The sequence below is a fragment of the Alosa sapidissima genome, chromosome 1 (genome assembly GCF_018492685.1).
Source record: "Alosa sapidissima isolate fAloSap1 chromosome 1, fAloSap1.pri, whole genome shotgun sequence".
Classification (NCBI taxonomy): Eukaryota; Metazoa; Chordata; class Actinopteri; order Clupeiformes; family Clupeidae; genus Alosa; species Alosa sapidissima.
The window spans coordinates 32,392,368-32,419,832 of NC_055957.1; the positions used below are offsets into that span (position 1 = coordinate 32,392,368).

The 27,465-nt window shown below is 45.6% G+C and overlaps 2 protein-coding genes across 10 annotated transcripts in view; both read left to right on the plus strand.

Annotated features, from left to right (window-relative positions):
* Positions 1 to 24,257, plus strand: part of ppp2r3a (protein phosphatase 2, regulatory subunit B'', alpha) — a 79,099-nt gene extending 54,842 nt beyond the window's left edge. For 6 of the 9 annotated variants that reach the window (XM_042097890.1, XM_042097896.1, XM_042097884.1 and 3 more), the window contains 12 exons: positions 14,185 to 14,466; positions 15,298 to 15,401; positions 15,730 to 15,832; positions 16,247 to 16,321; positions 17,963 to 18,049; positions 18,391 to 18,547; positions 19,028 to 19,076; positions 19,258 to 19,347; positions 19,959 to 20,134; positions 20,319 to 20,437; positions 20,634 to 20,740; positions 21,989 to 24,257. In XM_042097890.1, the coding sequence (XP_041953824.1) occupies positions 14,185 to 14,466; positions 15,298 to 15,401; positions 15,730 to 15,832; positions 16,247 to 16,321; positions 17,963 to 18,049; positions 18,391 to 18,547; positions 19,028 to 19,076; positions 19,258 to 19,347; positions 19,959 to 20,134; positions 20,319 to 20,437; positions 20,634 to 20,740; positions 21,989 to 22,085 (1,446 nt within the window). In that variant the 3' untranslated portion in view covers positions 22,086 to 24,257. Of the gene's footprint in view, positions 1 to 10,527; positions 11,620 to 14,184; positions 14,467 to 15,297; positions 15,402 to 15,729; positions 15,833 to 16,246; positions 16,322 to 17,962; positions 18,050 to 18,390; positions 18,548 to 19,027; positions 19,077 to 19,257; positions 19,348 to 19,958; positions 20,135 to 20,318; positions 20,438 to 20,633; positions 20,745 to 21,988 lie in introns of those variants that run through there. The other 3 variants (XM_042097944.1, XM_042097936.1, XM_042097929.1) reach the window with 3 other exon arrangements.
* Positions 24,258 to 26,046: 1,789 nt separating this feature from the next.
* LOC121713390 (transmembrane protein 212-like) overlaps positions 26,047 to 27,465 on the plus strand; it is a 1,536-nt gene continuing 117 nt past the window's right edge. The window contains exons 1-3 of the mRNA XM_042097951.1: positions 26,047 to 26,101; positions 26,932 to 27,255; positions 27,439 to 27,465. The exon at positions 27,439 to 27,465 is cut by the window's right edge and continues 117 nt beyond it. Of these exons, the coding sequence (XP_041953885.1) occupies positions 26,069 to 26,101; positions 26,932 to 27,255; positions 27,439 to 27,459 (378 nt within the window). The 5' untranslated portion in view covers positions 26,047 to 26,068 and the 3' untranslated portion in view covers positions 27,460 to 27,465. The remainder of the gene's footprint in view (positions 26,102 to 26,931; positions 27,256 to 27,438) is intronic.

Sequence of the window (27,465 nt, forward strand, 5' to 3'; positions counted from 1 at the left end):
AAACAGTATCCACATAGTGGGTGATTAATCAAGAGGCGCTTGCAATGACTGAGGCAGGGACTGAGCCTATGATTCTCTGTGCATAGTAAGGTAAGGTGCTCTGTGTGAGTGAGTGTCCTGGTGATGGTGTAAATGAGTAAGTCCAACAGTGCAACAGTACAAGAATAAAGTCTAGAGACCAGCATAAAATAAATATGGACATATCAGAGAGTAGGCAAGGTAATATGAAAAAACTATATCTCTATATATATATCACGTTTCTGGGCTAAAGAGAGCTCTAGGGAACAGATTTCAGTCTTGCAACTCTGTCGCTATAATGTCGCTCTGTCGCTATAGTCGAAAATCGATTGCACAATCGATTGGACCAAACAACACAAGTTTCGAAAACTAAAATAGGGAATCGATTTTAACCAAATATTTACACTATTAATTTTAAACGAAATAAACAAATAAAAAAGATAGATGTAACAAAATTCACAAACAAGAATATAAGAACATAAAAGAATTACGAAGTGCAGTAAACATTGCGAAAGCTAAAAAGAAAATTCACACCAATTTTAGTACCGGGAACAGCTGTTTCAATCAGCTGCTGTGCTGCTCGTGTTTTGCCAAAAAATGGAGGACAACGCGATCAACCTGTGCGACATGTAGAGAGACGAGTGATCGGCCCTAATAACTTGAGGAGTTCGATGTGGAAGTACTTCGGATTTTTGGTATACAGTATCAAACTATGGAGAAGAACAAAGCGGTAGGCTACACAAACTGTGCAATCGAGTTCTACGTAGGTGAAATTTGTTTGACATTTCTAATCGTAAACACAGACACAGCTACGTTGAAGCCTGCAGTCATGTCACTGATGTAATGGCAGTCCACTCGGCTTACTGGTTTTCGAGAATGTTGCACTTCTGTTTGTCATTGTGCACGAAACTTCACGCCAATAAATCATCAGAAATATTGCTGGCTTGCGTCTACAAGCGCCCTCTTTACGTTCGTCCTAATGCCTGTTAAGTTGTTTGTGGATTGGCCTATATTTGGCGTTGAAAATGGAAACGTCTTTAGACATAAAAAATCAATTTTACAATCGATTCAATGAACACTTATGTCTTAAAAATCGCACAGGATTTTTTCACAAAAGTGACAGCCCTATTTGTCAGTGTTGGGGGGCCTTCTCCCTAGGTGGGGTTGTTTTTGCAGCTGGGGCCTCTGCTGGGAAAGCGTGAGAGTGTCCAGGGATTGGGAGGGGTGGGGGGAGGTGGGGTGGGATGGGGTGAGGTGGATTGAGGGGTGGTGGCGAGAGAAGCGACAGAGTTGCAAAACTGAAATCTGTTCCCTAGAGCTCTCTTTAGCCCAGAAACGTGATACGTCTGTAAACTCTCGGCAGTGACGACAGCAAGCGTGACACCTAGGCACTCAGCATGCGCGGGATTAAGACTCAGATATTCTCAGGCCTCCTCCTCTGCCCAGTGAAGACTTCAAGATGTGCCCGCTCTCTTTTTAGGGAAAAAGGGATATTTTAGAAAGGTATATAGTCACTCAACATAGCCAAGAAAAGTGAGTCAACCTGCCTGGAAAGTGTGACTGGCTGACTGTCTATGTATGTTGGTGTGTGTGTGTGTGTGTGTGTGTGTGTGTGTGTGCGTGTGCTTGTGTGTTCTGAAAATAGAATCCGTGTCATGTGGTAATATGATAGCTTTGCTCTTACTCAATCCTTTAGAGAAGTGTGTTTTCAGAGGGTGTAAGTTAAAGTTTTGTCCTGTTGAAAAATGACACTGATTGGACGGCAGGGGTGCGCTCTGCTAAATGAGCAAGGGAAGCCTGCCATCTAGTGGTTCAGATAGGTTTATACGCCTTTATTAGGAACACACTCTGTCACACACTGCACTGTCCTTTGAGAGGTCTATCTGACTTGCTTCTCTCCTACTGAGCCTCAGGGTGTCTTCCCTCCGTCACATACTTCACTGATATCCCCTCCTCTCCCAGCCATAGTGGAAGATCTTTGGTTTTGTGTTGCATCCCATCTCCATAGCCTTTCCTTTTTTCATCCTCATCCTTCCTCCGTCCCAGACACACACACACACATACACACACACACACACACACACACACGTACCACGAACACACACTCAGACACACACACACACAGTCTTCATAAGTCCTCATGAGAACAGGAAGCAGCAAGCCCAGCATGTCACTCCTGAGAAGCTCTTAAGTTCCTGATATGTGTCTCCTGAGCCCAGCAGTGATCAAAGGAAGCCCTGTGTGCACACATCCACTCCGTTACAGTAAAGCAGTACCGTCATTTCCCAACTATTAGCCGAGGTTTATACATTGATTTTACAATGTAAGATGTATTTTTTCAGCTATGAGGTTTACACAGGGGTAGTTAATATGATATCAATATTAATAAAAAAAAAAAAAAAAAATGGCATAAAACACTGTCCTGCAGTTTTTACACAATGCAGCTAATGCACACTAAAGGACTGTATGTTTATAGAGTATCTGAGGGTCAGTCATACTCTATGAGGATGTGGGTCTCGGTGTGTTAGGGCTTGGATATAGCATAATGGCAGATGCATACTGAGTTGTGTCTAGATGTGACTAATGACTGTAAATGAATGTGAAATTTCTGTATAATTAAGAATCAGGTGTGTATGACGTGTCTGTGAGTGTGTGTGCTTGTGTGTTTGAATGAAACTGTGTGTATGTGTGTCTGTGTGTGTGTGTGTGTGTGTATGTGTGTGTGTGTGTCTAGATTTATTAAATTAAATAATGTTTGTGCTAGTTGCACACATTGGTGTTGTTTAATGTTGCTGGTGGTTAGAGCATGAATGAAATATGTGCATAAACATGTGGAGGAAACCTTGTTGTTAATTTGTGGGAGTAGACCAGATGTTGTGTGTCCAGTGTCCAGGGTAAATCTTTACTGCTCTCTGCTGGTTAAGATGGGGAGTGCAGACATGAGCCCCACACACAAATACACACTCAGTAAACTATACACACGGCTTCAAATCTACATTGTGGCAGTCATCTAATTCACATACACAAACACATACATACAGGCATAGTCACCGACACAAACAGTCACAGACACGCACACACACACAGACATAAACACATTGATATACACCAAAAACGATCCCTCAGGTTTTGCTTGACCTTAAGTGTCCAGGGCATGTTTACACCTTCACATTTGATTTGCATTGCATTACATTTGATTACACCATTACTGGCTCTTCTGTCATTAACCCGAGCAGGCGCCGGGCCTGGCAGCACTGGCCTCCACAGTGACCGGCCCTGAAATAGATAACACATAAGTGGTCAACACCAGCATGTGGACAACGCATTTGGAGTGGAGAGGGTGGGGGCAGGGGAGGAGGGGAGGTTGTTTGTGTGTGTGTGTTTGTGTTGTGTTGTGTTGTGTTGTGTTGTGTTGATATTTGGGAAGAAGACAGCACAACACCCTGACACAGAATATCAGGGGTGTTCCTGTCCATCCTTAGCAGTCTGGCAGCTTAGACCACACAGAGATTTAAACCTGCCGCCTGTCATTGAAGGAAGTGTTGCATCATGTTAAAGCACTGTCACCTCCAGTCCAATGCCAGATAAAAATGTAGTGTCATTTCACTCTCTACATTTGTGGAATATCTGTAATGTAGATATGTCATGTCCAGAGTTTGTACGTATTTGTTAAGTATGTGTCTCTTAGCGGTGATCTTCTGAAAGTGTCTTTACAGCGTTAGGAACTGTGTGGGCTAACTTTGCATTCATGGGCTGTAATCTAATGAGAGGTCATGATAGTCTGAGTTGGGTGGCTTTTCTTAGAAGAAAAGGCAGCCAAGAATAGAGTAGGCCCTCATAAAATCAACTTCCTCGTGCTGGCTAGATTAAGTGTGTGTGTGAGTGTGTGTGTTTGTATATGTGTGTGTGTGTGTGTGTGTGTGTGTGTGTGTGTGTGTATGTTGTGTTTTTACATGACGTCTCTTTTATAGAAGCACATTTCAAAACATATCCAGGGAGTCCAGGTAAAGGGTTATCTCTATGGAGATGGCATTTGGCATTTCTATTTTCAGTTTGTGTGTGTGTGTGTGTGTGTGTGTGTGTGTGTGTGAGTATATAAAGTCTGCCTGGTGCCTGCATGGTGCTGAAATAAAGGCTTTATCTGAGGATATCGTTTTACGTGCTTGCACACGTGCAAACACATAGACTGGCAGACACCTCTCTTCCACCTATCTCTCTCTGTCTCTCTCTTTCTCTCATTCTCTCCCACTCTCTTTGATATGCTCTCTCTTTCTCTCTCTCTCTCTCTCCCACTCTCTTTGATATAAACTTTCTCTCTCTCTCGGTCTCTCTCTAGCCCCCTTTACCCACAACCACATAGTGTCCCTCTTTAAAATTCAAATACAAAATGTTTTATTGGCATGACAAGGTCACTCGTATTGCCAAAGCAGTTATTATACAATACAAAAATCTGAACACACCCACATACATATATGATGCACTTTCTCTCTATCTGTCTCTTTCTTTCTCTCTCTCTTTCCTCTCTCTCTATCTCTCTAGCCGTCTTTACCCACAAAAACAAACAAATACAGTCGTCTCTCTTTCCCTCTCTCTCTCTCTCTCACTTTTATACACACACAGACACTCACACACACACACACACACACACACACACACACACACACACACACACTACTCCCCTCACCCCTTTTGCCTGACCCAGCTTGCATTTGACATTGTGTTTAAAGTTGGGCAATTATTACGAAATCTAGGTTGCAAAATCCAGATATATGATGCAGTTTCTCTATGACCCCCTACGTCCCCCTTGTTACTACTGCCCCCATGAGGACAAATGTAAGACATCCTCACTATGTCACACACAGTGGCGGTTGCTGCTCTTTGGAACAGAGGAAGCTCTGATAAAAATGGTTAATTAATAAATTAATATTATTAAGGTGCTGTATTGTTCTTTGAGGGAAAAAATGATCCCAATACCCAGAATAGACCAAACAGTATATGTTAGAGTTCTGAGACATAGCAGCTGGCTTGGCTACATTTTATCAGTCACTTTGGGGGGGGGGGGGGGGGGGTTAAATAGGTTATTTGGTCTATGTATATTATATGTATATTTGGTCTAGGTATATTAGCCCACTAGAGTTATTTCTCTGTGACTACTATGTACGTTCATCTGCTGTGCTGTTTTCTTATTTATTTTTATTTTATATATTTATTCTTATTTATTTATTTTGAATTTCCCCGTCCCCTTTTAAAATTCAAGTATTAACATATTAACATATAAAATTAGCATAACATAGCTCACTATATAACTGTGTAGCCTGGCTATCTGGCTACAACTATTATGAGAATTTGAGCAGCAACTCCAGCCACTATGACAGTTCCTCCAATCATCATACAGAAGCTCGGCGTCTGGGCCATCCCACTGCCCCATTCACTCCCAGAGACGTCAGGCGTTTCCTCGAAATGACTATTTTGTGGTGTTTATCCTATATACATCTAGGTTTCTGCACTGAGATCAGCCCACTCTGTAGTGCCATTGAAAGTCCAGTGATGCAAAGCTTCTATGGGGATTGTGTCATCACAGCAATGTATTAGGGGTCCGAAATCACAATAGATGACCGGCAAAACCTTATTGCTGAACGAACTATCCATGAAGTTGAATACGTTTTTAGCATGTTCTAGTTGGAATAATAGGCTAATGTTATACAGTATTATTTGATGCAGTTTTCCATGATATTTTAGAGGAGGCTGAGCTTCCCCTGTAGTCTTAGATCAATAACCTCTGGTCACAAATAAGGAGTGGAATCTCTGAGGGGGAGACTGGGGTTGGATGCGGGTGGTGCAAGTCTCCTGGCCTCCACTAGGGGCCGTCATTTACCAAATGTCCCCCCAGAGCCCAACACCCTGTGCCCCATCTGAGCTGTCACTGAGGTCTGAGTTAGGTGGTGGTGGTGGTGGTGGTGGGGGTTTATTGGCCCCCCACTCCACAAGTACAGAACGTACAGGGACACTAGAGACCAGCCAGATATACAAGTTATCCTCTCTAAAGTGGGAGTGACCAATGGGTGGAGAGAGAGAGAGAGAGAGACAGAAGGAGAGGAAGAGAGAGAGAGAAGAGAGAGCAAGAAGAGGAGGCGGCCAAGGTTGCCAGTATTAGCTGTCCTCTTCCTAAGGGATTCCCAACGCTGATGATTCGACCTCAGCAAGTACCTGACCTCAGCACACCGTCCCCTCTCTCCTCATCCCTTCTGCAACCGCACCCCTCCGTCCTGGGCCGCGATCACCGCTGATCCTCGCTCCTCGCTGCCCACATCTGTGTCCAACGCTGTGCTGGTGCTCGTTCTCAGCCCTGTGGAATAATTAGCAGCTTCATACCAGGCATCGGATCTGAGCTCCTCCCCCCCCCCCCCCCCCCCCCCCCCCGCGCATGTTTGTATTGTTTTGATACTTGAAGAGGGAATTATTCTGCAGTATCCTTGACAGCCAGCTCGTGTTCTGGATCACTCTGTATCTGCTGTGCAGTTGCATGCATGTCTGGCCAGTGGACAAACTAAGCAAACTCTATCTGGCAGCATCACAGTCCCCGCTGTCAGAGCCTTGCCTTGAGGTCTCTGTAGGAATGCCCAGTCGCGTCGAACAAAAAGAGACATTCTTTGGTATTTGATCACACCTGAATATTAAAAACGTGGTTCCCAGTCATTCCAGCTGCATAAATAATCTTGACGAATTCCCGCAATGAGAAACATATGGCGAGTAGTCTTATCCCATGAATTTGTCCACGGAAATGTTTGATAAAACAGTCTAAAGGGTCAGGCATGAGTGAAGGAGACTATCTGAATAGCCCCAGGGCCTGAGGTCCACTCCCACGCAGCGGCATTGTTCCCTAGAGAGCATGTGCTGGACCAAGACAGGGGTCATAGCATTTCTCACGTTACATGCAGATCAGATTCACCTATGATTCTTCAGTCCCACTCGCCTATAAATATGTAAGGCCAGAGGTGACGCTATGTGCACTCTCTTCTTCCAAACTAGTAGTCTTGCTTTGCATGGTCTGTCAGTTAGTACGACTGCACAGGAAATTGTTGGCTAAAAGATAGCCTTGGTGGTGAGAGTGTGTGTGTGTGTGTGTGTGTGTGTGTGTGTGTGTGTGTTTGTGTGTGTGTGTGTGTGTGTGTGTGTGTGTGCGTGCGCGCATATGTGTTGTGATGTACTGTGCTTTATTGGTCTCTGAAGGGCCTGGCGTGAGAGATGAGACTGTGACAGGACGTTCCCTATTGAAACTAGATGTTCTCTCATTGTATTACCAGGCCCCATGCTGGTATGGGCTATAGGATATCTTTACCATTTACCAGCTAGTGTGACATAAGTCGTCAGTAGGTTTCGAGTTCTCACATTGAGGATGAGTCTGTGGGTGTGTGTGTGTGTGTGTGTGTGTGTGTGTGTGTGTGTGTGTGTGTGTGTGTGTGCGTGTGTGTGTGTTTGTGTGTGGACAGCAAAACTTAACTTAACCTATTTATATCTTTTTCAGTCACAGATGTTATTTCATTTATGCTACTTATGACTTTGTATGGCCAGATGGAGCAGCGGCACATACTCTGTAGTGCTAGTGCTGGGTCGGAGGCACTGGCATTGGCACTGGCACAGGGGCAGACACAGGGGCGGGGGCAGGCACAGGGGCAAGAGCAGGGGCAGGGGCGGGGGCAGGGGCAGGGACAGGCACAGGGGCAAGAGCAGGGGCAGACACAGGGGCGGGGGCAGGCACAGGGGCAAGAGCAGGGGCAGACACAGGGGCGGGGGCAAGCACAGGGGCAAGAGCAGGGGCGGGGGCAGGAGCAGGGGCAGGAGCAGGAGCATGGGCAGGAGCAGGCACAGGGGCAAGAGCAGGGGCAGACACAGGGGCAGAGGCGGGGGCAGGAGCAGGAGCAGGGGCAGGGGCAGGAGCAGGAGCAGGAGCATGGGCAGGAGCATGGGCAGGAGCAGGGGCAGAGGCGGGGGCAGGCACAGCCGGGTGAGGGCAGCCAGACTGGCAGCCAGATGAGCTGTGCAGACATGAAGCACGCGGACACTTCCAGAAGTCCCCTGCAGGCCCGACATAAATAAAATCGTGTTGGCTTACATGTCAAAAGTGATCCTGAGGTGGGAGGGCCGATGAGAGCTGTGCTATCCACATGTGATACTGTTGTAGGGGCATGCAGCAGCCAGAACACCATGGCTTCAGTTCCTGGTTGGCACTGTTGGGAGCTAATCCTGAGGTGCTCCAAGGGGGATTTTCCCTGCAGTTAAAGTGTAAACAATAAACTTTTTGATTAGTCGGTCACGGTACGTGTAATTAGTTGGGCACATTGAAAATGTCCATGACATTGTGTATGAATCTGCTTCTTCTACATGGTGCGTTTGGATATGGCACTTCACAGGGAAATTCGATTAACTTAAATCAGAACAATATTAACATAGTTTTTGTTTTTTTCTTGAAGGTACAGTAGCTGAGGTGATAAAACTTAGTAGTGATTGGATTAACTAACATGGAATATCGATACACTTCATCAGTTTTAAGCTTCAGTGTTCTGTGTAGCAAGCCGTTTATTTTTACTTAACAGTTGCTGGGAAATGCTGAGAAAGCAAGGGAAATTGTGTTGGGCAGATTTAATACTGGAAAGCACACAGCATATTGCAGCCCTTGCCCTACCCTACCCTACCCTAGCCACTCTGGCATCTTGATGTGTTTGATATTCCCCCAGCAGCTGTCCAAGACAGGCCAGGGGATTCTGGGATTGCTATGTGCAGTTGAAATGTCAGGAGGCCTGCAGCCGGCAGGTGGTATTTATACGGCAGCAGTGGTACGGCCTGGGGGATAGGCGTGGGGGTGGGGGGTGTAGCTGCAGAGGCCGGGGGTGATGGAGTTTAGCGCTCCGCCATTGCTCAGCGTAAATTCTGCTGCACCTTCATCCTGTCACATCAAACGCATTTAAGCTTTCGCTAGCTGTGCTGCTATGCAGTCTGGTAAGTATCAATACAGACGCGTCATACGGACCAGTTCTAAGTCAAGAGATAAGAAGATTCCTCTGCACTGCACCACCTGTGTCCTGACACTAGATGGCAGTGTGAACTTACCATTTGGCTACTCGAGTCTCTTGAAATGATATTTGTGGTGACCACTATTACAAGGACTATTAGACTATTACTACGTGAAACCCACTAGACGTAACTGAGCGAGCTTGTGGGAGAAGCCGGTGCAGTGCAGAAGTTTGTCAGGGCTTGCCGACTCTTGATTGCGTGGCGTTGTGAGTGAGTTGTCCTCAGCGCCTGCCCTCAGCCCACCCGCCCGCCCGCTCCCTCGCTGCCAACATTCTTAAGGAGCAGGTGCCTGCCGCTCCTCTTATCTGGTTTCGTCTTCGAGTTGCCACTCCGACATCGAGTCTGAAAAGAAGCAGAAGAATTTGGCCACGTCGACGTCGAATGTATTGGTTGATAGCTGATACAGCAGCAGAAGATATCACTGCATTAACACTTAGGTCACACTCTGGTGCCTGCATGTAAAGATATTCATCTTAATTCTTGTGCCACCAAAAAGAGATCTTGCCTGTTTGTCTTGGTCCCAGCGGTCCCCTTGTTTTTGGGTCGCTAGTCCAAGACCAAGGACTAATAGAGGTTCACCTCAGCTGCTGAGGTGAACATGTTGGCTATATTCAGATGACTGCGCTGTGTTAGCAGGTTCTGTGATAAGGTAGTGGGGGGTGAAAAGAACAAAGAGATGTCTGGCAAACTGTCAACATTCCTTCCGTGTCCGTGCCTCAAGAGAACAGTGTGAGCGCTCAGTCTTTCCCAGCATGCTCAGCAACATGCTATACATAAACCCAAGCTCTGAGGAGAACACCGCACGTGTCCATCGTTGTCCATGGAAATAAAAAAACATGGGAGATAATCCTAAATCCGGGAGCATTCAGGCCTGAGTTGGACATGGACAACGTTGAGAGAAAGCTATTGCACTTAAAGCATGTGTCAATGAGTGGATCATCGCCTGACAGGCTAGAAGCCTGTCCGGTTAGGGGTTGATATATTTATACATTGTTTGGGGAGAATCCTCCATTCCTTTCCTTGTATAATGATGTAAAACCACTGACTAAAGAGTGTGTGTGTGAAAGTGCCCTGCCCAGCCCACCGCCAGTGTCTTTCTCACCGCCTTTCTGGACCCAGTGGTCTCACTTATCCTCTTGAGCAGTCCCACCCTAGTCCCATATCAGGCCTGTGTGTAAACAAACTCCTGATGGCACCAAGTTGCTCTTCATCTGTGTACATGCAGTGTCTAACTTTGGCTGTTCCAATGGTCGCTGAAGTGTGTGTGTGTGTGTGTGTGTGTGTGTGTGTGTGTGTGTGTAAGGACTGGGGAGGGGGGGACTTCCTCTCCCACAATGCACTTTATATACTCACAAATACTCAAAGACATTTGACACGTTGCCCCTTTCCCAGTACACACAGACACATGCAAACACACTCACACACACACACACACACACACACACACACACACACACACACACACACACACACACACATACACACACACACACACGTGGCCCCCCTGTTGGTCCGGACAGCCTAAGAGACAGCGAGAGAGGGGGCAGAGACGCGTCCCTTCCGCAAACCCTAGACCCCCAGCCTGGGTCATGTTTCGCCGCACACGGAGCCATTGCTCGCCTCGGAAGCGAGAGACTAAGCCGTGCAAATCCGACCAGAGCGACTGAAGCCCTGAGTGCATTTGAATGCGCTTGCATCCGTGCGTGCTGGCGTGCGTGCGTGTGTGTGTTTGTGTTTGCGTTAGAGCAGTGCACTGTGAGCGCGCGCACACCTGTCTGCCTGTGTGAGTGTGTTCGCGTTTCTTTTTTTTTTTCTTCTCTTTCCTGGAACCCCCCCCCCCTTGTGTGGGAGGCCTTTGAAGTGGCCGAGGCGGCCGGCCCTGACGGGCACCATGCTCCAGCTCTCCGATGACTACGCGCGCGGGCAGCACGCTGGGAAGCCCTCCTTTCTGACCGAGCCCTGCAGCTTGCTCTCCTGGACAGAGCCCCCTTACGAGTGGAGTTTAGTGAGCGTGAGTGTTTGTCGGCGTGTGTGCGACCGCACGTGTGCATGAGCACAAGGAGAGGCAGAGAGGAGGAGAGAGAGAGAGAGAGAGTGAGGGAGTGAGAGAAAGAGAGAGATAGAGAGAGAGCAAGAGAGAGAAAGAGGCTGATTGTCCACTGAAGGTACCAGAGGAGGTCAGATCTCTCTGTACTGGCTGGGGAAGTCACTGAGGACCTTACGAGTGGCGGGTTCTCGTTTTTTTTGCCATCTCTCTTTACGGTCAAGGCCTCTTTACTGAGGCCTGTTTTTTTTTTTCTTTCTTTCTTGTGATTTTTTTTCTAAACAAAAAAAAACAAGCAAAGCCTTGTGTGGACGTGTGGTGTCGTGTGTGGAGGCCCTGTCCTCTTAAACATGATGATTAAAGAGACCTCTCTGAGGCTGGATCCTGACTTGAGAGGGGAGCTGGCCTTCCTGGCCAGGGGCTGTGACTTTGTGCTCCCATCGCGCTTCAAGAAGAGGCTCAAGTCCTTCCAGCAAGCAGCACAGGTCAGTAGAGAGCTCGGAGCCCGCACCGGCAAACGCTGCTTTGAGTCTAGCACTGCCGCTAACTCCCACATGCCAGGGAAGACAAGCTATTTGTGGACAGATACCAACATGCCTATTAATAGAGCTGGAAGGTGGTGGTTGGGGGTGTGTGGGTGGAGGAGTAGTGTCAAAGTGAATGTTGGGTATAGGAGCATGGGAAGGGGGGGGGGGGGGGCGTGCGTGGGGGGGGGGTGAGGATTGTGGGTGAATGCAGGAGCAAGCATTCGGTCACAGCTGTTGGGCACTTTTTATGTTGGCTTGATTCCTCATGCCCTGTTACTCACTGGGGCAACGTTGTAAAAATGTAGTGTTGGAAAGTCGTACGTACAGTACATGCATCATCAGAGTGGATGTGTTCTGGGTCCATAGGCTGTTTGAATTGCGGAGCGTACGGCATCATGTCATCACGGAGAACAAAAATGAATGCAACAAGTGGGTGTGATTGTCAGTCAAACATGCAGTAAATGTGAACTCATGTGAATTACTGGGTAGAACACATGGGAACCTGTGCTGATTTGCTGCACACACAGATTACCGTCACTGGAACTGCAACTACATGCTCTACCACAGTGTTTCTCAAAGTGTGGTCCGGGGACCACTGGTGGTCCGCAAGCTATTCCAAATGGTCCGCGAGCAGACATGATAAAAAATAATATAGACAAGTTGTTTGCAATATTGAACCAACTTGTATGTAAATCCAAACAGTTCTCAACACTGTAAGATATGGCAGTTTAAATCATATGAATCCTCTGACACGATAAGCAAAGTGCAAAGACAATAAGCAAGGTGGTTCAGGGAGTAGGCCTATTGTGTAGGCTGTTACTGTTGATACTGTTGATACTGTTGAAGTAGGTCTAATCTTTTTTTTTAGCTAGGTGGTCCATGCGTTTTTATTGGTTAAGTGGTCCTTCGTCTGAAAAAGTTTGAGAAACACTGCTCTACCATGTTGAACTCCCAACAGTGACAACCAGGAACTGAGCCCATGGTGTTCTGGCCGCTCAGTGGACACATAGATTTCAGGTGGCCGTGCTCATGGACTCCAGCAGTGCTTAGGCATCAGCGTCACATACTCACCTGTCACTGAGCAGCTGTAGTTACCCTGCAGATGATGTGTGTGTGTGTGTGTGTGTGTGTGTGTGTGTGTGTGTGGCCACACTGCTAGCCAATGGAAACAGCAGCACAGGTGCAGAGTGCAAAGTTTCTCAAGTTCATGTGATGGACACTTCATAGAAAGGCAGAGAGAAAGAGAGACAAAGATGAGAGAAAAAGAAAGAGAGAGAGAAAGAAACAAACAAGCAAAGAAAGAAAGAAAGAAAGAAAGAAAGAAAGAAAGAAAGGCTCTATATCCATTGAAGCTGCTTTGTATCTGTCATATCAATGAGAGATGTCCATGTGACCACATTATATATATATATATATATATATATATATATATATATATATATATCTTCCTGGATAATCTTCAGAAGGGGGTGTAGCATGTGTTTGTGTGTGTGAGAGTGTGTTTTGGGAAGGGGGTATTTTTAGGGGTCCAGAGAAGAGTGTAGTGGGTAGTGGGGTCTCTCATGTTGTGCTGAGGAGCTCTTGTCATCACGTCAGCAGGACAGCTAGTGTGTCCGGCGCTGGTAATCCGGGCCGGCCCGGTTCCTGTGAGGTGTGCTGGGAGGATCGGATAGCCCAGCTAAGCCCGGCTTAGCCCGACCTTGTGCTCCCTACAGCTACCACTGTAGGTGTCTCGTAAAATTCACACAAAGCTCAGTGGCGTGATGAATCAGTGGGATTGAGTGTCATTGTCACACCTCTGACAGGAGGCCTGTCACAGTGATGCAGAGGAGAGAGGTGAGCTCATCCCGTCAACTGACCGCCGAGTCCATTTTTTCACCTCAGAATGATGACCGATTTGTATTTTTTTTTTTTTTTTAAATTTCAGTTTTGCACCTGACTATGGCCTACTAGACAGATACCGGCAGAGTCCTTCTACACAGTGGGGGTTAGAAATGTGTGGGTTTGGTTACCGGTTGAGTAAGATAAGCTGTTTTGCACCCTGGCTGCTTTGAGCTGGAACATGTGTAACACTCCGTCCATGCCTCAGATGTGGGCTGCTTCAGACTTTGGCACATTTGAAATGGAATCCTGTCCCCTTACAGAGTCCAGCGTTAACGCAACGTTATTGACTCACTCTGGGTCTCCACAAGTAGACTTCAGGAGACACTTTCTAATTTTAATGATGGAACAGGCAATAATAATGATTAGGAAACAGAAACAATGCCCAAGTGTTGTTGCTACACTTAATTACACTTGCATGGGTTTATTGTGCTACACCTGAATGGGGCGTCCTACACTGACAACACCAAATGAAAATGAGTGAATGAATGAAGAGCTAGCTGGATCTGGTTTGTGCTATAAAGGTGCAATAAGACTTTAAGAAGTAGAGGTGAGTGCCAACAAAACAATGCTTCATTCTCTCTCTCTCTCACTCTCTCTCTTTATTTCTCTCTCTCTCTCTCTCCCTCTCCCTCCATCCAGGTACAGAATAGCAAACCAGAGAAGAAACCTGGCACTCCTCCACCATCTCCAGCTCAGGCCCCCTCCTCGCCGACCCCACGACCCCTCACGCCACCACCCCCTGCCAACTACGTGGTGGTCGCTCCCCCTCCCATCTCCATAAACATTCCACGCTTCTATTTCCCCAAAGGCATCCCCAACTGCCCTGCCAACTATGACGAGGCCATTGGCAAAATCGAGAGTGCCTTCACCGAGTTCGAAGAAGAGAAAGCGGACATTTATGAGATGGGCAAGATCGCTAAGGTACAGTAGATCAGGAGATCACACCTGCTCTCTGTTATGTGGAGACCTATCTAGATATGGGTGACAAGGGCATCATGTCAAGGACGCACATGGCACAAACTAAATTGGAATGGTGACATTGGCATGAGGGATGTGTGTGTGTGTGTGTGTGTGTGTGTGTGTGTGTGTGTGTGTGTGTGTGTGTGTGTGTGTGTGGGTTGACCTGAGGAGTCCCCAATGGAGATCAGAGGTGGGGGAGTCTATCAAATAGCTCATCACTAGCTAAAAGTAAAATTGATCATGAAATGCTAACAAATCATTAATAATACTATTATTACAGTTTGACAGACATATAGAGTTGTGTTGTTATTTCTGGTTTGTCCAAAGTCATCACACAATTCATGTTTAAGGGTTGGAGATGTTGAGGGTGGGTTCACCTATGGAATGTGCCAGCATGTTTCTCGTTAATCAACAGAAAAAGAAACCTGATGCAGTCACAAATGACCACAATTATTTTGAAACTAACTGACCAAAATGGAAGATATTATTAAGAAAATAGAACACTTGCTTATGCAGCTGCTTTACGTGGCAAACTGTTGTCATCGTGGACCATCAGGCTAGTGAAGATAAAGGGAAAATATTATTATTATTATTATTATTATTATTATTATTATTATTATTATTGTTATTTTCCCTTGGAGATGCACAGCAGGGCCTGTGGACCAGGTCCATTGTAGGAGTGTCCACTGCACAATGGTGGTATCCAGCAGTCTGTCGGCCACTCTGCTTTTGTCTTCATTTGATCTGTTGATGCGGCGTATGCCTGACCAACCCTCCCTCTCCTTCCTGCAGGCCTGTGGCTGCCCTCTGTACTGGAAAGCGGCCATGTTCAACGGCGCTGGTGGGGAGAGAACTGGCTTTGTCTCCGTCCACTCCTTTATCGCCATGTGGAGGAAGTAAGCAGCCCTCCTGCACACGTGCACATAGGAACCTGCACACATGCACATAGGAACCTGCACACGTGCACACAGGAACCTGCACATATGCAGATAGGAACCTGCACACATGCATATACACAGGAACGTGCACACATGCATAGTTATACAATGTGGAGGAAGTAAGCAGCCATCCTGCACATGCACATAGGAACCTGCACACATGCATAGTTATACAAGCACATAGACATGCAACAACGTGTACAAGCAGGACTCCTAGTTTCCCTGTTTGACACAGTGAGTTTTCTCCTCATAAAGTCGGCCTGAAATATTTCTTTCTCATTTACAGGCTGCTGCACAACTGCCATGATGATGCATCAAAGTTTATTTACTTGCTAGCCAAACCAGGCTGCAGCTACCTGGAGCAGGAAGACATGATCCCATTACTACAGGTGAGATCCTCCATCCCTTTCCCTGGAAGCCTCTGTTTGCATTCATATATGCACTAATGAGCATACAGAGCTCGCAAAGGGCCATGGGACATTTTTTTTTTGAGTTGGACATTTCTTTGTAGAGCTCATTTTGCGTTCCCCTTTGCAATAATTTTGCGTTCCTTTGCAATAGTTTTGCATTTCCCTCGCAATTCTTTTGATTTTTCGAGGGAATGCAAAACTATTATGCGGAAATGCAAAACTTTGCGAGGGCACGCAATAGAAGCTCGTAAAAAAATACAATAATTTCCACCTGGATAAAAATGCATTCCCATCATGATCCTCTGTGGTCTCCATAGCATACCATATATATGGAGGAGTTTACATTTACAAAGAGGCAAACATAACTCACTGTACGGTGTTTTTATCTTTCAGGATATAGTGGACACCCATCCAGGGCTGACCTTTCTGAAAGATGCGCCCGAGTTCCACTCTCGCTACATTACAACAGTAAGTCTCAAACTCACACCTCACCCTGGAGCGGTCTAGTTTTCCTGTCAAAGCTGTCACAGAACCATTGAGTATGAGTCCTTCCATACACTAAATCCTCATGGATGCCCATGATATACCCATAGCACTGACTGAAGAGTTTATTGCTATGCTGAGCACCTCCATGCGTGGTATTGTAGGACTACCTGGGGGCAGACACCAAAGCATCCTTCCTCTGCTGGTCCATCAATGATACCACTAACACTTCATATGACTTGGCTGGTGTTATATTGCTGCTGAACCATTACACACTCTATTTGTGAGTGTAGACTGACATAGACTGACAAGTTGCATTTGGCAGCAGCGGTGCTGTATGGCCATCTTATTTTGAGGAATGTGTGGACACCTGACAGTGCATGCTTGTGCATGTAGTGCACAATGGAGCATGTTTTTCATGACTCTTAGGGGAATTAAACTATAACTCGTTTTAAAAATATGGATGAATACAGCTGTGCATTTTGCAATTTGTTTTGTAAAATGTATAACAATAGCTCAAATTTATTACAAACTCCTCAAAACAAACTTTTGACCGAGAAGCAAACTTTTCCCAGAGAAGCGTATTAAATCATGATCATCAGATTCCATTTACTATCTTACTAACCTCTGTTACCGTATCGCCAAAAGTTTTTGTGTTCCTTGTTCATTTCCTATGGCATTGCTGTAGACTTGAGGTAAAATGTCTAATCATCTGTAGCTGCATTAATGCAGCAAGCAGAGTCTGTTCTGTGCATGTAGCATGTGTCTGTCTGTCTCTTTGGAGGGGCAGCTGCAACATGTGCTAGGGAGGAGTAAGAATGGCTGAGAGGGGGAGGGTGTTGGTGGGGCGGGGGGGTGGGGGTGGGGGGGGTTGGGTGGTGGCCATTGGCTGGGCTGAAAGGGGGATGGCGTCCGCTTGCCCTGACATCACGGAAACACTGATACACAGCGTAGCGGCCGCAGCCCTGCGGGCCCTCTACACGCCCTTATTTAGACGCTTCCTCTCTCCCGGCATTACTTACACCCCTGATGGGCGGCCCTGGTGGGGCGGGGGGGGGGGGCTGCAGTGGAGGTCTACCAGGAATCGCACGCTAATCTGCCCCAGCTCTGTGAAACCAAACCTCGGGGGGTAGAGAGTTGGGGGTGGGGGGGGGGGGGCTATTGTCATCATCAGCTAGCCTTCAGCTGGTCCCCCTGATGGTCACATCAGCCTCATGGAAAGTAAGCGAGCCGCAGACGATTGGTCATGTGCACCCAGAGTAATGAAGCACTAATGGCCGGTGGAGAGAAGGCTCACCTCAGGCTCAAGAGCTCAGCTGACTGACCTTGTGTCGGCTTTACCCCCCATGCTTGTTCACCATGAAAGCATTTTACATTATGTTCATATCATGTCACCAAAGGTTGTCTAGTGAAGATGTACGACCACTCCTGATCTTACCTCAATAGGACTGACCAAGGTGACCCGTGAGGTCATGGAGAGGCCCCTAAAGAACTAGGGAGGATGCCTTGATTCACTGCTTCTCAACCTTCATAACAGCGTGGAACTTGTGCCTAACTTCCTTGTGTGTGTGTGTGTGTGTGTGTGTGTGTGTGTGTGTGTGTGTGTGTGTGTGTGTGTGTGTTCAGGTGATACAGCGGATATTCTACACAGTGAACCGCTCCTGGACGGGCCGCATCTCCATGATGGAGCTGAGGAGGAGTAACTTCCTGCAGGTGAGCCGTGATCAGATTCAGCCCTGTCCTTCGCGTCCACAAGTGCCCCAGACGACAGTCTTCACATGCGTTTCTGACAGGGCTTTCAACATCTACCTTGATAAATCAATGTTGTAGTACAGTATATCAGTTAGCCATTTCGATATTGCCTTATAATTGTAACTATGTTAGCTTAATGTAGCTTGTAATTTTGTAGATCTTGACGTGTTTGCTAGACCTCTCCAGAAACCCACTTAAGAGCAGCAGTCCAATAACCTGCCTGCATATTCATTCATGTTGTGATCCTAGAGGTGAAAATGTAGCTTGAAGTGCTTAAGATTTCTCAATGTCTTTGTGGTTAGACCCTTGGCCTTTTGGAGGAGGAGGATGATATAAACCAGATCACAGACTACTTCTCCTATGAACACTTTTATGTCATCTACTGTAAATTCTGGGAGCTGGACACTGACCATGACCTCTTCATTGACCCCAAGGACTTGGCCAGATACAATGACCATGGTAAGTGGAGAGAGGGCCCTTTGTGATCATCTCAGGCTGCCTCCACACACATCCGTTTTAAGTATGCAAAGCCGACATTTTGCTAACGAAAATGCCGCCGCCAGTGTTCTTCAAATCGTTGAGTTTTGAGGAGTTTGAAGACGCTGGAGTAGTAGGTGGACGAGAGGCACAAACCAAACAAAATACTGAGGATGCAGCCTCAGATTTTGGGCTGGAATAGTGAGGATGCAGCCTCAGATTCTGGGCTGGAATAGTGAGGATGCAGCCTCATATACTGGGCTGGAATAGTGGGGATGCAGCCTCAGATACTGTGCTGGAATAGTGAGGTTGCATCCTCAGATACTGGGCTGGAAAAGTGAGGTTGCAGCCTCAGATACTGGACTGTACGGATCTGTCCCTGTTAAAAGGCTTTAATGATGCGGTGCATATGCAGCGGTCTGAGCCTCCTCTAACATCATGTCCGATGTTCCTTTTCCCCAGCCTCATCAAACAGAATCATTGAGCGGCTCTTCTCCGGAGCGGTCACAAGGTGAGGGACCACCCATCATGGTAGAAATCACATCAGATGTCTGAGTGCTCTCGTGCTCTGGCAATAAGCTGCATGGAGAGTTCACCTCCAGTGGCTTCACCTCTCTGAGCCCTCATGTGCCTGTGTTGTGAAGTCCGTGTTTTACCATCTGAAACTGTTTTTTTCCGGCCTGTCTCCGCAGAGGGAACTCCGTGCAGAGGGAAGGGCGCATGAGCTACGCCGAGTTTGTCTGGTTCCTCATCTCAGAAGAAGACAAGAAAAATGCAACCAGGTAAGACCATGAGTGTCTCGGTAAGACCACAAGTGTCTAGGTAAGACCACAAGTGTCTAGGTTGGACCACAAGTGTCCAGCGTTAATCTCTCAGCTCTTTTGCTCTTCCACTCTTCCACAAGCCAAACTTTTTGATAAGAGAGAAAAGTGTGGGCCATAGTCCTCTACAGATATGAGATTGATAAGATGCTGATGTGCATCGCCTTTTTTCACTCAAGGGGTTAGGGGAACTTAAGCAACAAAGTGGAGAGTCCCTTCTCCTGTACCCAGTATTTTACAACACTACAGTAAGTTGTATCAAAATAATTAAATTAATTTACGAAACAGGAAGCATAAAACTTCAGGATGGGGAAAGGTCAAAATAACAAACGAACCTAACTAAGCAAGTACAGGAGAAAGTAGTGAAAGAGAAATAGAATGGGCCCAATCTCCCTACAAAACTTTCAAAGCTGTGTTATGGCTTTTTACAAAAATAGGAGAATACAATATGGAATGAGTTAGTTTACTGAGTCAGCCTTTTGGCCAAAGGGGCTGATTAAATGTGATGAAATGTGCGGCCCTGCTACCCCTCGCCATGTGTAAGTGATTGTGTACTTGTGTCCCTGGCTCAGCGTTGAGTACTGGTTCCGCTGCATGGACGTCGACGGGGACGGCGTGCTGTCCATGTACGAGCTGGAGTACTTCTATGAGGAGCAGTGCGAGCGCATGGAGGGCATGGGCATCGAGCCGCTGCCCTTCCACGATCTCCTGTGCCAGATGCTGGACCTGGTCAAACCAGAGTGCCAAGGTGGGACTTCTGTCTGTCTGCCTGTCTGTCTGTCTGTCTCTGTTTGTCTGTCTCTCTCTCTCTGTCTGTCTATCTTTCTGTCTGTCAATCTATCAATTTTACTTTCTGTGTCTCATGCATTCCTCTTATGCTTATAATATGTGTGTGTGTGTGTGTGTGTGTGTGTGTGTGTGTTTGCACATAGGTAAAATAACGTTACGTGACCTCAAGCGCTGCAGGATGGCACACATATTCTTCGACACTTTCTTCAACCTGGAGAAGTATCTCGACCACGAGCAGAGAGATCCATTTGCAGTGCAAAAGGTGGGGGATTGGTCACTTTCCCATTCATTCATTCATTTCCCATTTTTTATTCATTCATTCATTCATTCATTCATCGACATCCACATTTATTCATGATTCTAACCATATAATAGTTTGTTTTCTTTGCTTCTGTTAGACTATTTTAAATGTTTGGATGAATCATGAACTTTGTGTGCGTGTACGCTGTGCCTCTCAGGATCTGGACAGTGACAGCCCAGAGCCGTCTGACTGGGATAAGTATGCTGCGGAGGAGTATGAGATCCTGGTTGCCGAGGAGACGGCCAATGAGCAGCTCCAAGAGGGGTAAGCCAGTAGCACCCGACAGCCATCCCATCATGACTGACTTAGCGCATGTCACAGCGTTAGCAACTAGCTTCACCACTAGGGTAACAGTGATGGGAATCTATGCAAAGTTACCTAAACGAAATATGGGCTCAAATAATTTTGACAACTTTGAACTCTCACACCGTAATTGTGTAAATAAGGCATTTAGGAAGGGTATTTAAGCATTTTCTAATGATCACCATTGCAAGCTAAATATTACACTTTTCTCTTTACGATGTTGCTTAATAGTTGCTGCTCTGTGGTTTATATTGGTAAATTAATCAAACATGTATAATTTAATTTATACACGTGGGAGAATGACTGGTCCATTCATTGTTTTTCAAAAAGAAGCGAGCAGGAGGCATGATGTTTAATAACGCACACCTGCAGCTTCTTGCACACTCGCTAGTCTGTTCCATTGTGTGTTTTTCGAATGCTAAGAAGAAGCCTTGCCTCGTCTCTGAAGGATTTGACTCGGAAGGGCTCGTTCTACCAAGCATGAATCCTTGACCTTGAGAAACAGCCAGTGACAGTCACAGCCATCCCATCGTGGCTGACTTAGCGCATGTCACACCGTTAGCAACTAGCTTCACCACTAGGACCAACAGTGACAGTCACAGCCATTCACATTTGAAGTGTTTGGAAAGAAATTCTCAAGGTGTATTTGACTGTAATGTGTAGAAAATGACCCCTCACATAAACACGTAGTGCTGTCAATCAAGTAGCGGTGGACCTACTGTAGATCTAGACATTGACTTGGAAATATAAACCGATGATCATAAAGCAAAACTTGTGTGTAAGAGAAAGCCTTAGCCATGTGAAGTGACCCAGTACTGTTTCGTGTCTCTAGTGGTCAATGCAGTATGTGCTTGGCCCCACTCTCACAATGGCAGTGTCCATGCAGCAATTCAGCCTCTCCTCTCGCTAATCTGGGTAGGGACAGCTGTCAGGACTGGCTTGGTCTCAGGGGGGCTTCTTTCCACACCATGTTTAAATTTAATAATGAGGACCCAACACAGAAATGTTTAAATGTGATAATGATGACCCAATGCAGAAATGTTTAAATGTGATAATCAGGACCCAATACAGAAATGTTTAAATTTAATAATGAGGACCCAATACAGAAATGTTTAAATGTGATAATGATGACCCAATACAAAAATGTTTAAATTGAATAATGAGGACCCAATACAGAAATGTTTCTTCTGCCCCCCCCCCCCTCCCCAGGTCTTTTGAAGACGACTATGAATCTGATGAGCTCACAGTCCCTTCAGAAATTGGGAATAAAATGGACAAGCTGGTCATATCTGACCTCTCTGCATAAGCTCCGGAGCATTGTGGCCTGTTCTCAACTCTAGGACGACAAAGAAGAAGATATATATTCAGAGAAAGACAGAGAGGGAGAGGGGCTTATCAGTCCACATCCTCTCTACTACTGAAAGGGAAAACTGCCTTTTTCTGCATTTAAACAATGAACTTTTGAGTATATGTGTTTGTACAGCTGTCTGTGTGTGTGTGTGTGTGTGTGTGTGTGTGTGTGTGTGTGTGTGTGTGTGTGTATGTGTGCAAGAGAGAAAGTATGTGAGTGTGTATGGGGGTTCAGGAGAGCTGATGTCTAAACCAAAAGGCTTTCTGTTATGTGCAATATGTCTTAACATGTAGAGCGAATCACATTTTCCACTTCTGCAGTGAAATGGTCATTTTCTGAGCCCCACTCCCCAACCCCCCAAAACTACAAACTGCCAGCAGATGTTGTCCATCCATTTCAAGACCCATTTTGTGGGAAAAATGACCGTAAACTGGCCTTTGAAGTATGAGAACATCAGCTACCACATGTTACAAAGGAGCGAGAGGAAGGTGGACATACTCTTGTGTGCTTTGTGTTGTGCCCATCGTTGCTGCAAAGAAGCTCGACTCAACTCGACTCCCAAACTGTAACTAAATCGATCTACGTACGGTATTCTTTCAGTGTTTGGTTTGAGATGGTGTAGCTTCTGCTATACTGAAAGACTGTGATAGCACAAAGAAACCTTTTCTTTTCTATGTCATGTTGGACACCTTTCCTGTGAACAATCAATGTGATTTTATGAGTGAATTGTGCCTCCCTGTGGTCAAATGTAATACTGCACAGAAACAGCACATGGATTAAATTGGCAATGGGGAATAGTAGTAGTCTGTGAGTTGTGGTGACTTACAGTGCTTATGGGAGAAGGCCTGTGAGAAATAACAGGTCTAAGATCTAAACATTTCCACATGCAGCAGTTTATCTGTATCTAGCATACAATTTCACATGTAGACTGGGGGCTTAGTCCTGACAATCTTGAAACAATATTTACTGTTTCAAACTCCCACTCCAAGCATTTGCAGGAGTTAATATTGCCGTCAACCAGAACTCCATGTTCATCCAAGAATCCTTCTTAAAATATGACCAAGGCTGGTCATATAGTCACGGGGGCTCAGAGGACTTACAGTATATTGCAATATGAATTAAGTTTTTGTTCAAAATTGTCTTTCTGGATATTTTTATAGCTTCAGAATATGACCGGGATTCCTTCAGAAATTGTACAATGTCTAAAATGTTAGGCTGATTTATTATTCATTTTCTTTTTTTGACGATGGCTGTGCCTTATCTCACATCATTCATGTCCTGCACAGTCACAGACAGTCACACATCGCATCACATGTCATCACATCACATCACATCACATCACATCACATCAAATTTATTTATATTGCGCATTTCATACACAGGGGTCATTCAAGGTGCTTTACATAAACAAAATGTTGTGTTCAGTTGCGTTACATGTCTGTGGTAGTGGTCCCCCAGATGTCATGCTGAAGAGGGACGCTAAGGCAGCCGGGGACTCAAGGCTGCCAACATGATCTAATGACTGATGTCCCCCAACATCACCAGAGGTTCCACCTCGTCCTCTGTCTCCGCCTTTTCTCTGTGGATGGCTGATGTGACTCCTCCAGTCCTGTACTGAAAGACACCCAGCACGCTCTCTCAGTGCTGCCCCCAGTGGACAGTGTTACTGCCCACACTTGTGTGTTTCTGTAATTAGTGTAATATATTTATATATGCTAAAAGTGCATAGTTTTGCAAGCCATTGTCATGTGTGACAGCTAGCTGCCTGTGTACTGTAGTTGAATTATTTTTCTGACCCTATAGTAGGACATTTATTTTATATAGCCTCTGTAAATGTCTGTTTTATTTGTTTTGTTTCTCCCATGTGTTCAACTCAGCCACTGAGTGGCAAAGCATTTTTAAATTATGATATGTCTGTGATTGCCAGTGTTATCGTATGTGCAGTAAGCTGAATCTGTGTGTCATTTTGTTATTTTATTTTTGAGGGAATTTTGTATAAATTCATTACAAGATGACAATCAACTGGATATAATTTTATCTTAGCAATGTGTTTGTAGCTCTCCTTTATAGTCTGCGGGTCTATCTGAGCAATACAAACTGCTATATCAATCAGGCTAATTAGTACAACTAAAAAAACACTGCCAAAATCAAAACTTGAAATTGAAGTTGGAACCCATGGTCACATGCATTACTCTATGCAAAATTGCACCCTCTGTATAAAGATCTTGCAGCTACGGAATCTGTTTTGAGAAACTCTTGAGTGTAATCCTTTCTCTTTTTGATTTTTTTTATCTTTTCCACTTTTTCTTTTATCTCTTTGTATGCCTTGCTTGCATAGGTGAGGAGTGATGAGTAGCTGCATTTCCTGAAGTGCTCTAATCAACTGGCTCTTGTATTAGCATGACTTTATTTCTCTCTCTCTCTCTCTCTCTCTCTCTCTCCTTCCCCCCTACCTTCCTTCATCCTTTGTTTTATTTTCTTTTTGCCTTTTTGAAATTATTAAATTAAATAAAGATATGTAAGAATTAGCCACTTGCACTTTGTATATCTTTTAACCTTGAATATTTGTGCATTTGAAACGATTTTACGCTTCTATAGTAATCAAGTCCAGTCACTTTTATTTATATAGTGCATTGTTGTATGCACAGAGTGCAACCCAAAGTGCTTCACACACAAGACATTGACACACAAGACGAGATGACGGAGGGGCGATGCCGGAGCGGCGTAGCCACCAGCGCACCCATGACACCAAGACAAACATTAACAAATAATACAAAGTTAAAAATAAAAGAAATAATTAGAATTAAAAACTGGACTGGACTAGTACTGGACAGAGCAGCATGACTTGCCCACGCACCCATGACCCAGCACACTTATTTGAAATAATTAGGCTATAACAAATAATAATACAATGTTAAAATAGGAAATTAAAATCACAGTAAAGCAAAACCAGATGCAGAATTTATTGGAAGATTTGTCTAGAGAAGAAATAAATAAATGATTACTGCACATTTGTCACGTGTTCCACACTTCTCTGCTCTCCTGAAGAGAATACCGAACCCTGGTTTTGGCAGCAGGCCAACATAGATGTAGTTATATAGCTATAGTTACAGTATTTTGTCCAGAGCGATAGATGAGCAGCCATAGAAGTGTGGTGAGAGATACTCATGTCCCAGGTCATAATGCAGGCCCATGCCAGAGGGAGGGGGTGGGCATGAAGTAGGTCAGTATTACCTGGGCGGGGACCCGTTCTCCTGAAGGACCCCCGCGCGGGCAGTCCTGAGAAGGGGTCTCTGCTCTGGCCAGCTGACTCTGAGAAAAAGCCCTTTTGAGGTGTTTACCTCTACTGACACCCATGTGTCAGCAAACAGAGAGGACCCAAGTCATTCATCTCAACATTGACACAGCTATGGAGCTGTGAGTGTGTGTCACTCGGACAGGGTGTATGTGTGTGTGTGTGTGTGTGTGTGTGTGAAAGTATGTGTTGCTGTGTGTCAGAGTATGTGTAATGACAACGGTTGCCGTGGTTGTGCTTTATAGTAGTAACTTCAATTGCCGATGCCAGAAGTCAGTATTGCACTCGGAGTCCTAGGACTATTTCTGCCATGGTGGTCTGTCAAGTAAGTGGATGCCAGCTAGGTTTTGGCATTACCAGCGTTCTGTCTGGCATACTGGCCTTCTTTCCCATGGGTACCTACAATCCCTGGTATCTTGGCTGGAGCACCAAGATCGCTGCCCCTGTGTGGGTTGGAGTTTTGGTAGGTACATCAATTACACTCAATACAGCAATACAGCAAACTAATCAGGACCAAGACAAGCAATGTAGTTTGTATTGTTTATGTATCAGTTTACTGTGTAATTGCATGGTATTATAATGAATAAAATAAAATAATATAGAAAATCTTTCACAGGCAATCGTGGCTGGGTCATGTACATTGATGGCTTGTAGAGACCACACACGGAAATCACTGGTAAATATCAGCACTTATAGGGTTTTATAAAACTCTTGGCTCATATCAAGGAACATTTTATGATAGAATTTGTATTACCTTATTTATAGCTAAAGACAAAATTCTGTCTGGCGGGTAAACTAAATGTAGATCTTAGATTTGTAACAGTTACATGCATATCTGCTTCTCATAGCTTCAATAACTTTAGATAAACTTGTCTGATAAAGAGAATCATTTATACCATTTCCTCTAAAACCAGACGAGGGAAGCATGGCAGCAAGTCCTTTTTGTCTTTATGAAATGTTTTTCTATCAGATGTGCGTGTCAGTGGCTAAGTTTAGCCTGTTTCCAAACAACACTGTCTCTGCCAGCAAAAGAAATGAGGAGGAAAGGCTTGGAAAAAGAAACAAAAAAGTGCCCTTTTGCTTCATGGGATCTATAAATACTCCGAAATAATTCTCCTTCGCCCACAGAAACAAATCCCTACAATAGAATAATGGGGCCGACAGGGACCTGGTGGCAGTCCAACGTAGCAGGGCCAGATTCAACCCACATCCAGACACGCAAGAGGACAGCACACACCAGCACACATCAGCATAGGCAGCCTGCTGACGTAAATCACAAATTAGATGAATACACATCTTTCGCTCGTCAAACCATTGTGCAATATGATAGGCTGACAGCATAATAAAATAATTACAGGGCCAAAGTAGTTGATAGCACTTAGCCATAATTATTGAGAGATAAAATAAGGGCTGTCATGCGATTTAGGGATGAAAATATCACCCCACTTACCAGAGCTAGACAGATGTACCTGGCCTCTGCTCATTTTATTTGTCTTCCTTGTCTAGTGGGAGCTGAGCTACGTCTTCAGCATTCTTTGTGGTCTCACCGCTCCGCTGCAGTTCGCCATCGCTGTGGCCGGCATCGTGCTCGGACCCTATTGCTACTACTCTTTCCACGGGGCGGTTGGAACTGGTTACCTGGCCCATGCAGTCCGTCTGCCCTACCCTTACCTGGCCTTCCCGGGTCTGTGTTTGGACCCCAGGCATGTGGAGTGGTTTCACCTGGTCCTGCACACGGCAGACCTCATCACCAGTCTGGCCATTTTCACTCTGTCACTCTTCCTCATTGTCATCCTCACTCTCCGAGTGCTACACTTCGGCCATGTTAACGTGAGTTTATTATTAACGTGTAAGTCTGTGTGTGTGTGTGTGTGTGTGTGTGTGTGTGTGTGTGTTTGTGTGTGTGTTTATACAGTGCATTTGTGTTTTGGGATAAGGGATAAACTGGGGCTGTTAAACATTTGAAGAATGCATGCCTGTTGTCACCCCTCCTTCCCATCATTGTTTTCACAGAGACAGAGTCATGGCCGCTAGCCAAGC